General features: G+C 53.7%; 1 protein-coding gene across 3 annotated transcripts in view; it reads right to left on the bottom strand.

The window, feature by feature from the left end:
• Positions 1 to 1,421: 1,421 nt before the first annotated feature.
• Positions 1,422 to 17,897, bottom strand: part of SMOC1 (SPARC related modular calcium binding 1) — a 157,005-nt gene continuing 140,529 nt past the window's right edge. For 2 of the 3 annotated variants that reach the window (XM_027066041.2, XM_027066043.2), the window contains exons 11-12: positions 9,447 to 9,691; positions 1,422 to 3,516 (exon numbers count right to left, since the gene is read on the bottom strand). In XM_027066041.2, the coding sequence (XP_026921842.1) occupies positions 3,500 to 3,516; positions 9,447 to 9,691 (262 nt within the window). In that variant the 3' untranslated portion in view covers positions 1,422 to 3,499. The remainder of the gene's footprint in view (positions 3,517 to 9,446; positions 9,692 to 17,897) is intronic. The other variant, XM_027066042.2, reaches the window with a different exon arrangement.

Raw genomic sequence — 17,897 nt, 5'->3', positions numbered from 1 at the left:
TTTCTCTCCCCCCAATCCCTGAAGCATATGATAGGCCTCTGCAAACCAGTAGGCTTTTAACGTGACTCTAAACTGCTCAGAGAGGGGCGCCTGGGTGGCTTCGTCGGTTGCGTGTTCAACTTCGGCTCAGGTCGTGATCTTGCGGTTCGTGAGTTTGAGCCCCGCATTGGGCTCTGTGCTGACAGCTCAGAGCCTGGAGCCTGCTTCAGATTCTGTGTCTCCCTCTCTCTCTCTGCCCCTCTCCTGCTCACACACTCTCTCTCTCTCTCCCCCCCTCAAAATTAAACAAACATTAAAAAAAATTTTTTAAAAAGTTGTTTTTAACTGCTCAGAGAAAAACTGCGCTCGCAGCTGAATGCAAGCACCTGGGGTCTGAGCTGGATGGGAGGGGAGAGAGGTGGCTATTCTAGCTCCTCGAGGAAGGAAGGCGGCAGTGGGCAGAAAAATCTGAGGGTGGGTGCCACCAGTAAGTCACTGGACTCCTGAGTCTGAATCCTGTGAAACAGGGAGAAAGACATACGCGTCACTGGGCTGTGGCATCAGGTATAGCAGGGCCTGTAGACACAGGGAGCTCTGGAGCCTGGAGCGAGCCTGGAGACACAGTGTCAGCACTAAACCTGTGTGACAACATTGAAGGGCTTAGACCCTTTCCCAGAACACTTAGCTGCAGAGAGGGTTAGGGGAGAATTTTCGAGAGGAATTGTCCTCTGTTCGCCTACAAAGGACAAAGGGATGGGGTGTGGCAAAAGAAACCTTGGGGAGTTTCTCAGAGGGTGGTGGGGAAACCATTTCCAGGCACAGCGGTGCACGGGGAGAGGGGGCGAAAGAAAGAGATACCAGTAGCATCGGAGAAAATCTAAAGCCTCACCTTGGCCGCCAGTCGCCACCCTGAAGCCCTACAGCAATGTGAACCAGACTAGCAGCCTCTGCCTGAGTATGTAGCCCCATCAAATTGGGGCAGAGACAGCATGCACCCCTTTGGGGGCTGCACCCTGTCCACAGCCGCTTCCCACCTGGGGTCTTAAGATGGGGATTGTGGCCGAGGGGCCCACCTCCACCAGCCTGAAGCCACAGGGCAGGTTTCCCCCGCCGAGCCCTGCCCCCGAAGCACTGCCAGCAACGTTCACTATGTTCCAGTGAGGGTTTGTGGGGGCAGCTGTCTGAGGAGGTAAGAGGGAGAAGCACAGAGATCACAAACATGGTAAGCGAGGGCCAAAGGGACCGGTCAACGTCCTCACGGCAAAGCGTGGGGGCACCTCGTAGCCACTCGAGGGTTCCCTTCTGGTCTGACAACTCGGACCTCCTAGGATCAGAGCGAGGGCACCTGGACCAGGGAAAACACCAAACTTTTAAGAGAAAGCAATCTTCCCATCAGAGTAAGCCCCCCAAAGAAAGAGGCAACGGCTACCAAGGTTTACCCATTTTTATTTTTTTATAAAACCAGCTACAAATAGTCTCCTTCCCTCCTCACAAACGAAAGCCACACAACACAGCCTACACGTGTGTGAGAGAGAAGATGGCAGGGTTGGGTGGGTGGGTTCTGAATTTCCACAGGGAGGCACCCCCTCTGTGTTTTCATGCTTCCTCCGGGCCCGGGAAAGGGGCCGGGGCATTGAGGAAGGTTGATCTAGCTCCAGCACACCAAGTCATCTGGTCCAGGCCAAGGGGGATGGCAGGGTTTCCTTTCCTCCCTACCATGTTGGGATGGGGCCTCCAGTCACCCCTGAGATACCTTCTAGGATTTTCTCCATGATAGCAAGAACCTTCTCTAGCCCGAGGCCCCACCAGAGCATGTCTTGAGAAGGTGCACTCCCCGCTCCGGGCCCTCCCTGAGCACGGCCTTGAGTGGGCCAGTGCTTACGATGCCAATGCCTTCCAGACCCAAAATGGGGTACACAGTCCGCCGAGGTGGGCGCACTTATGGGAATGCTGGCTGGGATATGAGAGGGGCAATCCAACAGGGGCATCAGTCTTGGGCTACCTGCCTTCCTTCGAGGCCACCATGGCCGCGCATGGGAAGAGAGGCTAAATGTCACTTGTTGCCCTCTGACAGCTGTCTGAATGGGCGCAGCCACCAGGCCAGAGGAAGGCTGGACAGCCCACAATGGAATCCCAGTAAAATGCAGAAAGCTAGGCCTCATTTCCTTCTAGCTGGGCTATTATCCCTGCACTTCTACAAGAGGCAGAGGCAGGAGGCCTGAGATTAGTTTTACTCTGGAATTGGCCTTGAGCCTGGGAGCCCTTAGAAGAGCTTGAGAAACAGGAAGAACTTCAGTATTGGGTTAAAAACCAAATAAACCATTGAGTTTACCAACAAGGTGGCTGCTGGGCTCCCCCCTCCAGCTTGTGGTAACCACTGAGGACAGGATGGCAGGGGAGATAGAGAATGGATGGGAAGCCCCAGTCTGACCTCGCTGCTGAGAGTCTGTCTTGGGAAGCCTCACTCGTGCATTTGCAGGAGGCCGGCACTGCACTCATCAGTGTGGGCCTTCTGTCCTCTTCCCTCCACTGCTTAAAATTGTCAAAAATCGACTAAATAGAAGGCCCCACTGTGTGTCTTTTTCTTCTTTGCCTCCCCTCTCCTGCTTTACAGAGTAGATGCTGAACGTGGGTGAAAATGTTTCAAGTGGCTTCATGCAAATGGTCTGAGGGTCATTTGCTCAGTGGGTCATGAGGATACTGGTGTGCCCACAGATGGATTCTGGGCCACCCGACGGTCTGGAGAGCAGGAACATGTGAGCAGGGGGAATTGACACCAGTGCTGGCTACTGCCTGCCCTCCAGGGGCAACTCCCACCTGCCCCCCAGCCCAACCTCCCTTGAGAAGGCCAGCCTCCCAGTGACTTGCCAGATCTGACAGCCAAATCAAGGGGCAGTGCCCTCCTCCCACCAGAAAAGACCCCATGGAGTCTACAATATGATCACAGGGCTCCCATCTACATGCACACAGGGGTCGGTCTCCAGCGTGGCTGGGGATGCAGTTCTGGGTTCTAGAAAGCCGGGCCGTGTGTCCGGAGCCCCACAGCAAGAGCAGGGAAGGGGGTGGAATAAACAAACAGCAATGCCAACACCTGTACAAAAGAACTATACAATTTACATATATATTTATGTACAGTATATAAATCTCTTTCTTCTCAGTCCCAGCAACAAACACCTTCCCCCCCCACCCAAAAAAAAAACCCTCAAAGTTGTCAGTAGCAGATCCAAAAACGTACAATAAGAGAGAGAATAAACAGTCTTTTTCCCTTTCCTTTTCCCACTGTGGTATTAGATATTGGTATTTAAAAATGAAACCAAAAAGAAAACACGCAAATGGGAGTTATCAAAAGTGCAAACATGGTGGGCACCACTTATGTTACATGGGATGTGGCTGGGCCGGGGTGGGTGGGGAAGGGGGAGGGGGGGCGTCGCGGTATCGGTGAAGGTTAGGTGTGTCGGATGGTCTGGATGGTCCGTCCTGCCTCCCTGGTCTCTCCACCTGCCCATTGGTTTTCCACTCCTTAGACGAGGCGTCCTACTGGGAAAGGGAATAAGCAAGGAGTTAGAGGTAGGTTTACGAGGAACCCAACGACACGCATCAACTACTCCCAACCTGGGAGTGGCAGCGGTGGGCTTACAGGTGGGGACAGCAGGACCCTGGTAGTGCTAACGGCACAAAAAAAAAAAAAAAAAAAAAAAGGAAGAAGAAGAAAGAAAATGGGAGCCAAAGTTACTTGGCTGATTCCTCCACTCCTGCCGTACTACAACGCTGCATTTAGGGGGCCCATGGCAGGGACCCCAAAAAGAAGACAACTTCCTGAATCGGTTTGGACCTGCTCATTTTTCCTGGGGGAAGCTGCCAACACTACCACCTGCAACAAACAGGAACATACGACACTCAAGTGGCCTTGGCCCCGAGAACTGGTGGAGCTTCCTTTCTACCTGGGTGCCTGTCTCCTGCAACCCCCTGAATGAGGAACGGACTCGAGATAGAGCCAGAGGTTGTGTGGGTGTGCCTCCTGCTCTGGGGGTGTCGGTGGCCCTCTTCTGCCCCGGTGAACCCACTGCTGGCCAGCACCTTTAAACAGAGTCGCTTTTCCAAAAGGCCAGGCCCTCGTTGGGGTATCTCTCTGAAATCCCCTCAACTATTAGCTAAGAGGGCTTTGGTGCTGAGGGACATCGGCATAAGCTTCTTGGGTCCTGGTTCTCCAGGTCACAGAACATCAGGGTGGAGAGAATCTTGGCCGTGACCATGTGGTCCAGCCTCATCATCTAGAAACTGAGGCTTGCAGCAACTGAGGGACTTAGCCAAGGCCCAAGCCTCCCCCTGCTAACGCCCACTCTGCCCCACTGGGGGCTTATGGATCTTGGAGGCTTCTGCAGGGCCCAGGTCTCCTCGAGGAGGAGTGGGAGCTGAGAGGCGGATGCACTAAGAACTGGGCCAGCTCTGCGTGACCCCTGGAGGCCGCGTGACTTTGTGCATGTACCTCAACGCCACTGGGTCAGTCTACAGACTGGGAATCGGGGCCACGGCTGTGCTGCCTCTGCTCTGCCTCTGACAGGATCGCCTTGAGGGCTGACTGAATTCATGAAGTGGAGAAAGGGCTTTGAAGAGCATGAAGTGCTGAGGGGACCCGCGCCCACCCAGCCGGTCACGCGAACCCACAGCTCAATGCTCCCGCCCCCGGTTTTGCTAACATTCCTAAGCCCTGAGAAAGTGACACAACCCAGGGTGGGGTGGGTAGATGCTGGTATGTCTGATTTGACAGGTGAGGAAACCAGCCTGGAGAGGGAGTGGCGGGCCCAGGGCAGGCAGGTGGGCAGTGACGGGATCCGGCCTGGCTCTGAATCCCATCGCTCATCCACTCGGCCCAGCAGCAGAAAGATTCCCACAGAGAAGGAGGGCCCTCTAATCGTGCCGCCCGCCGAGCTGAGAAGTGCAGGGCCCCTGGTGTCCAGGCCTGGCTTGTGGAGGCTCCCAGCACTAATGCTTTGCCTACATCACATGGCTTACTCCTCGGGGCAATTTTATACGATTGTTATAAAATGACCACGTTGTCTCCATCGTATGACGGCAGAGCTGTGGCTCAGAGACGACACAGCTTTTACGTGGTGAAGCAAACTCGGACCTGGCTACCTTCTCCCAGGACCGTGCTTTGAACCACCGAGGAGGGCAGGGGACAGAAAAAGCCTGAAAGGGCAGGCGGCATCCTTGGGCAATTCCAAGGGAGGGCTGGGATTTTTTTCACCAACGGAGGAACTAGTCTCCACGCTGCCTGTACTGACGCAGGGCGGGGACGATAATCCTGATGAAGATGTTTTACAAACTGAGGAAATGCGGACCCTCGGACCCAAAGCCACACTCATCCCTAAACTTCGTGCACTCCCCCAGCCCCCGTGAGCCCCCCACCTAGCCTGCAAGCCTCTCTCGGCCCACCAGAGGGCACCGCATGACACCAGATGACCAATGCAGGGGCTCATTCCCCACATACCTTCGGCCCAAGCGACTTTTCTGGGGCTCTCCAGAGCAGAGCGACCCAGGGACGCTGCCTTCAGCCCCTGGGTGTGTTCGTCCACTACTAGCAATTTCTTTTGCGCGTTCACTACGAACCGGGTCACTGGGCTAAGTTCCTCACGTGCACCATCTTGTTAAACCTTCGCACCCAATCTAGGAGGTAGATGCTATCATCTCCATTTTGCAGACGAGGAAACTGAGGCTCAGAGGTTCCAGAGCTAGCAAGCGGCAGGGCTGGGATTAAAAGCTAGGTCAGGTTGCCCTCAGAGCCTCTGCTCTCACCCCCAGCTCCTGCCCCCACCTCCCCGATGCCTCTCACTAATGCTCCCTTCTCCTGCAGGCACTGCCTGCTTGGAAGCTACGGGTCTCCCCGCCTCGAGTTTGAAGGCGGTGCCCCGGGCCCAGCAGCCTCTACTCCTGCTCATGTCACCCCCAGCTGGGCCTGCTCCCCCGCTTTCCCAGACTCACCGCTGGTCTTGTCTCCCTTGGCCTTCCTCAGGCAAGCAAAACTGGCCTGCTCACACAAGGGACCACCTTCAAACACTCTGGGGTCCTTCTCATGGAGGGGACAGCATTCCGGCCTGGGAATCCTGAGGCTGGGTCCAAATGCCAGCAATGATGCCACCTCACGTGGGCCCTCTGACCTCGAGCAAAGTGCTATTCCTCTCTAGGCTCGTCTAGACTCCTCGACTGCAAAATGGGTTGAGGACGCACACACACAGAGACCTGCTTACATTCGTACGCAGACACACACACACACACACACACACACACAGAGGGACACATGTACGGACATGCACACATGCATGCACACGCACAGACCATGTACACACATAGGGAGACATGCACACAGACACCTGCACACACACACACACAGACATGCTCGCAGGGACACTCACGGACATGCCTATGCATGACACACGCAGAGACACGCATGCGGACACAGGCACCCCAGCCATACTTTCAACCAGGCAGTGCATTCAGGGGTCAGCGGCGGCCGCAGAGCTCTCGGGCCTCTCTGTCCCACTTCCGGGGCGAGGAGCTCAGGGGGAGGGTCGAAGGTGTTGGGTGAGGAAGGATGGCAGCTGCACTCTAGGGGCCTCCCTGGGCACAGCTGTGAAGGTAACTTGAAACTAAAGCTTGTTCTCAGCTGAGTCCGGCTTGAGGAGGAGCAGTGCTCCCTAAATACCACAATCCAGGGGACAGTTTTCCTGGGTGCGTGCTTCCCTCAGGTCCCGTGTATCGGCCAGGGATGGCAGACACCTGGGGCCTGGCAAGGCTTCAGAGAAAGCCTAGGAAGCCCCTCTCTGCTCTGTGGCCAAGAGGTCACCACACTCGGCCTCCCCTTGGCATCTGTGTGCTGGGTAGACCAGAGGGGACTGAGGGCAGAGTCATTAGAGATCCCTGTGGGTCCATCCCTCCTCGATCCTTACATGCCCCTAGGTGGGCCTCGGGTCTACGCTAACGCTGGGTGGTCTCTTTCCAAGACTGGTCCTCTGCCTATGCTCTGAAAAATGGGCACAAACCCCACGGGTGTCAAAGCGTGATGTCACCACAGGGTGCAAGCCTCTCATTCATTCATTCATTCATTCACTCGTCCGACAAGGATCTAATGGCACCATGCACCGTGCTGGGGGTAGAACCGAGGCGACTCAACCCAGGGCTCCACGGGGGAATCAGAAAAGTCAGCTGCAACACAGTGTGAGCAGTGCTGCTGACCGAGGCAATAATCTGAAGAAGAACAGTAATGTGGAACTTCGATTCAGTTCCTTCATTGTCTCGGGCACCGTGATAAGTGTTTTCGCTCACTGTCCCACTGAGTCAGCACAACAGTCCTTTGAGGTAGATACCATGGTTGTTCCCATTTTACAGATGAAGAAACTAAACTCCAGAGTGGTGGAGTAATTTGTATTTGGTGAAGGAGCCAGCCTGTGGCAGAGGCGGGGTTTGAGCCAGGACATTGCACTGTGTCCTGGGGACCCAGAGTACTATGGGAACACAGAGAGGCGTCCTCAATCAGACAGGAGTGCCCAGAGCCATGAGCTCACTCACCCAGGGTCACACACCCCAGAATGAGGGCCAGAACCAGCTACGGAGGGGGCAGGTCCCGAGACACGGTACTTGGTGGTAATTCATCCACTTCCTATGCTATCCTTTGGGTTCACCGAGGGTTACGAGCCAGAAAAAGCCCTTAAGTTTTCTCCCTGGGCAATCTCAGCTTTTTTCAAAGCTTCCATTTCAAGCAAATCGGTGTCACCCAGGTTGGCATCTTCAGCCCTGACCCTTCGCCTGCACTTAGAGAACCACTGGTCCTTGAGATGCATCCAACTTGACACGTTCAATCCATACCGGTTGTCTTCTCCATCCCCCTATGCCTGCTCTGTTCGTCCTTCCATGTTGCCCAACTCGGTGAACAGACCCGCCCTCCAGTTGCCCAAAGCAACCTCCATCCCTATATCCACTCGGTCACCAGAACTGCGGCTCTATGTTTCTCAAAAGCACTCACTTCCCTTCACTCCCACTGTGCTTTCATTAACTCAAGCCTCTGTCGCTTCCTGCCACAGCCTCCTGGGGGCACCTTGCCTCGCTCGTGTGCTATCTTTTTTTCCCACACTGCAGCCAGCATGCATTTTTGAAGCAAAAACCAATCCTATCATTTCTTGGACTGAACCCCTTCCATGGCTCTCTGCTGCCCTTATGAAGTTGAGACGCTCCCCTTACCTCCTGTCACCCCCCAGCTCCTGCCACCTTTAAGTACGCATTTCAGTCCCACTAACATCTTTCAGTTCCTCTAGAGCCGTTCCTCACCGCTACATCTTCACTCTAGGCTGTAGCTTAGAACACTTCTCCCTCTGCTGACCCCTTGCCTCGGCCATATCCTACCCATTCCGCAGGTATCGGTTTAGATCAGGGGCTGGCAAACTCATCTGTAAAGAACTAGGTAGTAGATACTTTAGGCTCTGCAGGCCGTGTACAATCCATCCTTTATTCCTCTTTTTTGAAAATGACGTCCCTTGAGAAATATAAAAACCATCCTTAGCTCACAAGCCATGCAAAAGTAGGCCAGCGACTAGATTGAGCCTGTGGCCCATGGCTGGCTTAGACATCGCTTCCTTCACAAAGTTTTCCGAGGCTGTCTGCCCCTGAGCTAATTTAAGTGCCCCTACATATGTTCCTACAACACTCTGCACTTGTTCTATCATGACAGAGATGATTAGGTTTCCACCAGAAAACCTAATCCACGTTCTCCTCCTCTTCCGGGGCGCTCCCAGACTTCCTTACTATTGGGTGTGGTCTGGTGGCAGTTCCAGCCACTACGAGGTATGAGAGGTAACGTGTGTCACTTCCTGGACTGGAGCATAACCCCCCCCCCACCCCCCACCCCCCCCATGAGCACTGTTCCATGCTTTACTCCATCTGGTTTACTGAGAATGGAAACAACCGCCATGGTGACCTTGGAAGCCACCTAATAAAGAAGGAAGAGTCATTCTTAGCCAAGATAGATCTCAGAGTGACTGCACAGTACAGTCTCCATTCCTGTTCCTCCCCTTGCATGCACAGGCACGCACACACACGCACACATACACATGCACACACCATGACCTGGAATCATGCTGAACTATTACAAGGGCAAGATGAACAAATTTCTCCTGTGTTGGGCCACTACATGTGTGGGTCTGCTTGTCACTGCAGCCTGGCCTCTCCCAATACCCTCTCCTAGCGCTTACCACAATGCACATAAACACTTTAAGATCTATGTCCTCAGTAGGCTGTGGAAGGACAGGGACCTTATCTGTCAACTGTACCAGGCATCCGGCATAAAGCATAACACACTCTTCATAAGCAGTTGAATAAATGAGTACCTGGGATCTCGTCTATCGAAGGAGCCCGTGGTCCCTGTGCCTGGGTGGGGCACGTACTGGAAGGCCAGGAACACACAAGTGAGCACTCACCTTCTTTGCTAACACCCAGGCAGCCCTTCAGCTCAGGCAGTGAGATGACCTTGTCCTTGTTCAGGTCACAGTAGTCAGTGAAACGCCGGGCACACTTCTTGGGCTTGGCTTTCTTCTTCACGTAACGCTTGAAGGGCTTCATCTCCCGCTTGTTAATGTCATTGCTGCTGTTGCTGTCCAACTGGCTGAAGTACCAGTGCACCACTCGCTCCTCCAGCGTGTGGCTGGGATCTGGTTCTGAAAACCTGGGCCACAGGCAGACACCCCCCACCCCCACCCCAGACAGCACCACTCAGGATCCTGCAGGAACCAATGGCCCCACTGCACGTCTCTCCCACGTGGGCAATGCCAGGGTGGTCGTGCTGAGCTGCCAGCAGTCAGGTAGCGAAGGCTCTTTCAAGCCAAAGACCTCCCAGCCCCACTCAGCCTGTAGCAGAATCAAGCCAGCCTCTCCAGCTAGACTCTCGAGACCGGATAATTTATTTCTCAGGGGTCCCCGAGTGGGTCACCCTTCTTATGTGAACCTGCCTCACCCTCTACCACAGGCAGGAATGTTCTTGCATAAGATGGGAGCTCAAGATATATTGAATGGATTTCATTCACCTGAGTAAACCACAGCTGGGATGCACGTTGTCCTCCTGGCCTAGGGTTCATCGCCAGACAAGCTGCGGTTCACACATAAACGTGTACGCTCACTCAGTCAACGTGACTATGGGAAAGGGCGATCTGAGCACGCACACACACCCAACACCAGGCCAGGTCCCGGGAGGCATTGCCCCCAGCCTCAAACTGCTCAATGTCTTGGTAAGACTGAGCCAAATACGTTGAGATCAGCCAGTGACAATTCAGTGTGAAGTTCCCAGGGCCTGTCACTGTCGGGCAACAAGTGCAGTAGGAATCGAAAGAAGAAGACAATTGTGATGGACACAAACAGAGCAAGTCTAAAACTGGCGAGTCCCAGACCTACTAGGGGTGAGTCTCTCCATGGAGAGGTTTTAAGTCTGGAGGTCTGGGATGGACCTAGGAAACCACATGTATGCTAGAACCCCAGGGGATTGTTCTTAAAAGTACCAGACTATAGCAACCAAGAAGGCTTCCTCGTGTCAAGGTGCACAGTAGTGACCACATCTAACACAGCCCACGTATGCACAGTACTGCATCTGGCAGGTAGAAACTATATCTTGCAAGAAAAATATTCACGGCACTTGCCAACACCTTGGTGTTCTTCTCTGGGGTTTGCCAAGTTTTCCAGAAGGGAGGGGACCATCTCTGACCCCACCCCTATGAGCGAGCCAGCAAACTCTTTCCCTTTCCCATCCCCAAGTGCCCTCAATGTTTAGGGAAAAAGAAGTTTCATTACCAAAAAAAAAAGCCAAGCATCCCTGCTAAATGCCCATTCCTAATTAAGTGGATTGCAGTCTTGGGCAGCCCCCCCCCTCCCCCCGGGCACCCTGGGCTGATTCCAAGGCAGTACAACTGGTGGATCTGCCAGCAGGATGTCTTCTGGACAGGTTTAATGCAGGGAGTACCTGGGCAAGGTGTGAGGGACCATCCGCCCCTGGTTCTTTGGGAATCTGCCTGGTCTGTCATGGAAAGCAGGCTCAGAGGGTCCTTCAAACAGGAATGGAGTTATTTGTCGTAGAGCTCAAATTTTTGTTTCTGCCAGTACGTGGTATTTTGGCGTGTCAGAGCTCCCTCTATTTCACCCATAACATTTACTCTCAAGCCTGCAGGGTATACCAGGGGAGCAGCAGAAAATTCTCTATCAAGATGCTTGTGGCACAGGAGGGAGGGTGGTCAGCTCCCTCTCTGAGCACCGTGCCTACCTGTGTTTCCCTGAACGCGAGGGAGGGCGTGGGCTGCAGAGGACAGCCAGGAAGAGCCCCAAGGGAGGTACTCCAGCTATTCCCACTGGGGACTCTCCCTTTGGACCCCTCCTGCCAGAGGCCATAAGAGCCCCATGGCGGCAAAGGCAGATCTTTCTCTAACCTTTAGGCTCAGCATAGCGTCATGTCTACCTAGAGGCTGGAATAATAAAGCCTCCGTCGCTGAGCTGGGAAGGGATGAGGTCATCCCGCCCAGCCGCCCTGCCAGGAGAGGCCCACTGCCTCCGACACGTGTTGCTGGGGCTCCAGCCTGTCCGGTTCTCAGCAGCTCCACCGATGGAGCTCCCGCACCGTCCTTTGGGCTGGTCTTCTTCCGACTTTACAACCTCTGGGAGTTTCTTCCCATGCACAGAGACCATCACTTGGCTTTGCTAACCTTTTCCTTCCTTTCCTTCTGACTCTCCCTCCCTCCCCTGTCTCCTTTTGTCCGCTTGGTCCTGCCCTCCTCACTCCCAGCAGCGTCTCACAGCCATGACCACTGGCCTGACCTGGCCCTGGAGACTCCGAGGATCCTTCCTTCTCCCGGGAGAAGTCTTCTGAGGCCCCTCCGAGTGGTGCTTCTCGCTCCCCCGCACCCTCAGCCTGTCCGGGTCCTGCCTCTTCCCCCTTCCTCCCCCTTCCTCTGCCCTCCACGTAGGGCTCCCTGCTTCTGAACTCCTTTGACTTCCAGAAACCCACCGTTCCACCTCCACTCCTGACAACAGAGCCCAGCTCTACCTGTGACGCTGGCAGCACTAGGGGCCTACTTTGGAACCTGATACTTAGCGCAGGCCAAGCTCTAAGTACATTTAAAGCAAGAATTTCTTAGCCTTGAGGGCTCATGGACCCTTCTGAGAACCTAAACAAAGCTATAGTCTTCTCTGGAAAAGCGCACATGCACATAGCACTGTGCTGACTTCCAGGGTTTAATGGACTCCCTAAACCTCATCCAAGCTCATGGACTCAGGTAAAGAACGCTTGATCTGCAGGGAAGGATCTCCAGCCCTGGCCCCAGAACACTGTTTAACCATGAGCCTTCTGGAAGAAGATGGGGTGAGAAAAAGGACGGTAGCTAGAGGGGTTTAGGGATAGTTTCCATGTTTCCAACAACACATAATAAAAAACTGCAGAAGGCATTCAGCTTAAAACTCTGAAAATCAGGTTCTGAGTTTGCAACAATCTTAAGTCTCTGCCATACTTCATACAAGGTCGAGTCAGGATTGAGCTGTGTCAGGAGTCCGGGTTTAGTCACACCAGCAGCAGGCACGCATGTGCAAAAGAGCCAAGAGGCCTCGGTTGGCTCAGGAGAAGCTGAGATTTTCCCAGGGGAGTGCCCGATGGGCGGGGCCAAAGGGCCTCCCGCAGAATTTCCAGGAATCTCTCAAGCAGTTTTATTAGAGCCCTTTCCATCACAGTGAGACTCCCCAAAACTTACCCCTGCCCTCAAAGCCATACCCCCCCGATCCCTCCAGCTCCTGCGGCCTTCTAGAAGTATCCTTTAAAAACACTGGGAACTTGCCCTCCCAGCTCTAGGCTTCCTTCCGCTGGCATCAGACCTCCAACCTTTCTCTCACATGTGTACACACAACCCCTGCTGGAGACTGGGACTGTTGGGATTCAAATCTGCTCATCAGGCAAGGGCTGGGGACCCTACATCAGAGGGTGCAACGGTTCCTTAAATGACCTAACAGCGCTGGTCCATGCCATGGGCCTCCCTACAGGTGAGGTTCCACTCTACTAAAAGGGCTCACTGGGTGTGTAGAGTTATCCAAGTGTCCTTGGAGATGGTGTGGCAGGTCACACCCAAATGATACCGAATTCTAGATTTTGGAAAAACAAATCCAAAGACTGGTGTCTGCTCTGTCTCTGGGCTGTTTTGGTGGCTGTCCTGTTCACTTTGACCTCCAGGGATGACGAAACACACTAGAGCTGGGTGCCTCCCTGGCCACACTGACTGTTCTCCCAAATTCAGAGGTGACAGGTGCTGCCTTTCTCCTGCATTCAGTTTTGCTTCTGCATCCTCACTCTGCCAGGCCTTGGCTGCAATGCACAGCTGGAGAGCCAGCCCATTTGCCACAAGAAAACTTGCTTTGGCCAGGATCTTGGGCCTTGTTCTGCTGTCCCAAGCAGTTTTAAAGAAGGTGAGGCGGGACGGCCTGGAAGCACTGGCCAAGCCAAGCAGACCAACGGAGCCCCATCTGGAGTGGGGTCCGAGCCCTGCCAGCTGTGCAGGGGGGTGGGGCTGGGAAACGCCGAGTCAGCCATATTCCACACTTTGCCTTACAAGGCCATCAACAAGTAACCACTCTAGGCAGGAAGGAGGAAGCCACAGTACAGATGGTCTCTCCATGGGGGACCGCATGAGGGGCCAGAAGGCTCACGCAGCCCATCCCACCTCCCCGGAAAGTTCACGTTTTCTGGGGCGAGATGGAAAAAGGAGAGGGCTCCCCTGCTTGAGAAGACTGCCAGCTGGGATCTCAGAACTTTTCCTTTGGGTCTGATGAATGCTAATGGGTGCCATGGGAGGGCTGATCTCAGGAGGAGCTCACCTCCTAGAGCCCTGGAAGGAAGGAGCATGAGGATAATTCAATCATCCTGCAAACTTTCATTGAGAACTGCTATCCTTGAATGATACTTGCAGGCTGCCCTTCCCATGTACTAACCACGGATGTTTCTATGGACACCCTGTTCTACTTTGCCTATTCTTAGATTTGGGCAGGACCGCTCCCCTCCCCCCCCCCCGGTCCCCCAAATGAGGCTGGAAGCCCAGAAAAGGGAGCAGACATCTCCCTCCATGCCATGTCCGATCACTAATAAGTCTTCAAATCTGATTACTTTCACTGCTAAAGCTTCAGAAAACCATCCCTTCCCCCATAGCTGTAGTGGGGCTCCCCCTTGCCTATCGCTCTGATGATGGCTGGAATCCTCCCAGCCCGTCTTGCTCTCTTCCCATCCAGCTTCCCTATGGCCTTCGGGATGATTCTTCAAAAATGCTCATGGGGCACCTGGGTGGCTCAGTCGGTTAAGCGTCCGACTTTGGCTAAGGTCATAACCTCACCGTTTGTGAGTTCGAGCCCCATGTCAGGCTCTGTGTTGACAGCTCAGAGCCTGGAGCCTGCTTCAGATTCTGTGTCTCCCTCTCTCTCTGTTCTTCCCCCACTTGTACTCTCTCTCTCTCAACAATAAATAAACATTAAAAAAAAAAGCTCACCTAATCATGGGCATCGTCCTGCACTTGGTGTGAATCACAAGGCCTGGCATGATCTGGTCTCTGCCCCAATCCACAGCCCCACCTTCTGCCTGCCTCCCAGATTTAAGGCACACTTCTTACAACTCCTTGCACAGGCCCTGCCTCATTACCCCGAGGGCTTCTTTGCCCTGGTCCATCTAGGTTGGGGCATTACCCCTTTGTTCACAAAGATGTCGCTCAGGTGAAGTATCATCTCATATATAAAGCCTTCCCTCACGTGCCCTCCTGCCCCTGAAGCCCCCCAGCACTCTCTCTGCCTCTATTACCCCACTGACCTCATAGTGCAATCCTGTGATTCTATACCCCTTCTCTCAATCAGATCGGAAGCCCCTCCAGGCAGCGACCATGACTTCGTCCCCGGAACCCGACCCAGAGCTTATACCAGGGAAGAATGGAAATGTAAGAGTTGGTGCGAAGCCAGAATCTGTAGGCCTGACAGGTGTTACATTGCGGGGAGGGGGGGAGACATGACTTCTTTGTCCCTTCTTCCCACTGGCCCCAGCTGATGTCCAGCTTTAATTGCCAGACCCTGAGAGGATGTAGGAGGGATCAGATGTGCCTTCCCTGACTTCAGTCTTCCGTACCTATGATCCCAATTCTGCCCGAATTCAGAGCAAAGGCCAAAACCCAGCCTGGATTCCTGAATTCTCTTCAACAGCCCTACTCTAGCTGTGCTCCCCAGCCACCAGCTGCCCCGTGCCTTTGCTCTTTTATCATAGAAGAGTGCCTGGCCAGGGTCTCTCCACATGGGCTCCCAAGTCTCTTGGGCCCATCCAGGGTGCTGTAGGGACAAAGAAGGACCGTGGTGAATTTGATGGCTAGATTTGGCCTCTTGGTCTTCCAGTAGTTGGTGAAACCTCTGATGTGAGGGATAAGGATCAAGAGGCCTTATCAAGACATGTCTCTTTGTATCACATACGGATCTATCCATCTATCTACCCATCCTTCTAGCTGTTTATTCATTCAGCAAATATTTATTGCACCTCTCCTATGTGCCAAGGATTATTTTGAGTTCTAGGAACACAGCAGGGAAGAAGACAGGTAATGCTCCTTCTCCATAGAACTTAAATTTTCATTAAGTAGGGTAAGCCAGACAATAAATAAACAAGCCAGCAAAATACCAGTTAGGGTAAGTGCCTGGCTGAGAAATTAAAAAGAGGTGTGGCGACAGAGGGTGACTGGCAGCCCCTTTAGATGGGTTGGTTGCTAAGAAGTTGACATTTAAATGGACAGTCGGGACCAATCACAGGAGGATGGGGCCTCATATTCCAGGCTGCGGCAGCAGCTGGCATGGAGGTCCTGGGGCAGGCAGGAACCTGGAGGGTTCTTCAAGGCCTGTTTGAGGGACTGAGAAGGACCAGCAGCTGGGACATGGCCAGTGAGACCCTCCTTGCAGGGCCAGTTCAGGTGGGAGCTACAGCTTAAAACCTGGAGAACCTGCTACCCCTGGCCGTGGCCTCCCCATGTAAATGCTGCTCTTTCTTCCTGCATTCCCCAATTCCTGCCACACCCCCCGGCCCCCAACTCTCCTCCCGGATTTCTAAACTATTTCTTGGTTCATGTGGTGTGTCTTTTGATTACAAGTCCAGCCTCCAGGTAACACAGTTACCAAATGCATTTCAAACTTTTCATTCTCATCAACACCAAACCCAGTTTTGGCATAATATGAGCTTAACGTGAAAAATGTGTTTAGGAAAGAATCCTTTTTTAATCTTCTCCCCACTCTAAATTACACCTAAAAGAGAGGGTTTTTAAAAAGAAAAAGAAAAATCTCTTCCCTAAGGATACGTTGGTATTAAAAACTGGTATTAAAGACATTGTAAACTTCTTAGTTTTTATTTTCTGTAAAGATCCCTGCAACCTGTGATTTGAAGGCAAGGCATCAGTCCTGATGCCGCCTGGCCAGGGGGACCTACCTGTGCCTTTGACCTCCATGGACCCCTCACCCACTGGCCCAGGACCCAGCCGGATCTGGTACTTTCCTGGCACCCTCAGTCTGCCTGGGGCTGAGGCAAGGCCCATGCTCGGAAGCTGGGCTGGGCTCCCAAAGAAGCAAGTGGCAGAAATTTGAAGTCTTGTCTTCTCAGGAGTGCGGAGAAAGCACCAGGCAGTCTCCCTAAGTGGCTGGTCAGAGCCAGCAGCCCCAGGTGGTTGTGGATGGGAAACACTCAGACCTGGAAGTTTTAAGCCCATGTCCCTCCTGTTTACTTTTTCCATTTTCTTCTTCTTCTTCTTCTTTTTTCTTTTTTTAATGTTTATTTGTTTTTGAGAGAGAGAGAAACAGAGCGTGAGCATGGGAGGGGCCGAGAGGGAGGAAGACACAGAATCTGAAGCAGGCTCCAGGCTCTGAGCTGTCAGCACAGAGCCTGACACGGGGCTCAAACTCACAAAGCACGAGATGATGACCTGAGCTGAAGTCGGACGCTTAACCGACTGAGCCACCCAGGTGCCTCTCCATTTTCTTCTAATAAATATCTCATCCCAATTTTTGCATGAAACGACAGGCGTTTTTCATATTCCGAGCATGAGTAACAAAGGCAATAAATACTGAATATGCTTCCACAAACTCCCCTGCCCCCTCTTCTTGGAGAAATGGATACAATCCTCTCTATTTTAAATGCCCAGTCGCTGAGCACCGTCGGCTGCCTCCAAGCTGTTCCCATCTCCCAGCCTATCAGACCCTGTCTCCATCTTCTCAGACTCAGTGCTGTGTCCCCCTGGGGAGGCCTGATGTCATCCACAGGGTGTGCAAACCCAGAAACCAGCCTGAGAGCTCACATGGGGCTGCTGAGAGGAAGTGCACCAGACCAGCACCTTCCAAGAGTGGCAACCAGGAGGCAACCTCTGCGCTCACTTGGACGTGACCTAAAACTGGGTCTTCCGGACAGCCACCCTCGCCTGCCGCAGGATGCAGCACCCCTGAGCTTGCGGTCCTGGTTCCCTACGCCAGACACACACCCTGTCCTCCTGCGGATCGCCGGCAAGGCGGCTATGCCGGGGCCTCTCCCCAGGCCTGGAGCCTGGACCTGCCACCGTGGTGGCACTCCTTGCCTTGCTGATGACAGCTCTATCTCTGGGCAGATGCGGAGGAACTGGGCCTCAGAGCTCAGAGACAGGTGCCCGTCCCTGCCAACATGGGTACTTCCTCCACTGCTGTAGGAGCCCGACACCCCCCTCCCCAACACACACCCCTTCTGTGCCTCCCCTCTGGCTTCCTGGTCCCTGGCCGTCTCTTCTGTCTCATCTGTCGCTGCTCTCCTCTCCTCCTCACCCCCTCCAGCCCAGCCCAGCCATACTGGACGATGGGTGTGCCCTTTCTTGGAGCCACAGTGTTCT

The sequence above is a fragment of the Acinonyx jubatus genome, chromosome B3 (genome assembly GCF_027475565.1).
Source record: "Acinonyx jubatus isolate Ajub_Pintada_27869175 chromosome B3, VMU_Ajub_asm_v1.0, whole genome shotgun sequence".
NCBI lineage: Eukaryota > Metazoa > Chordata > Mammalia > Carnivora > Felidae > Acinonyx > Acinonyx jubatus.
The sequence above is the reverse complement of the archived record's forward strand: the minus strand, read 5'-3'. Positions and strand labels throughout refer to the sequence as shown.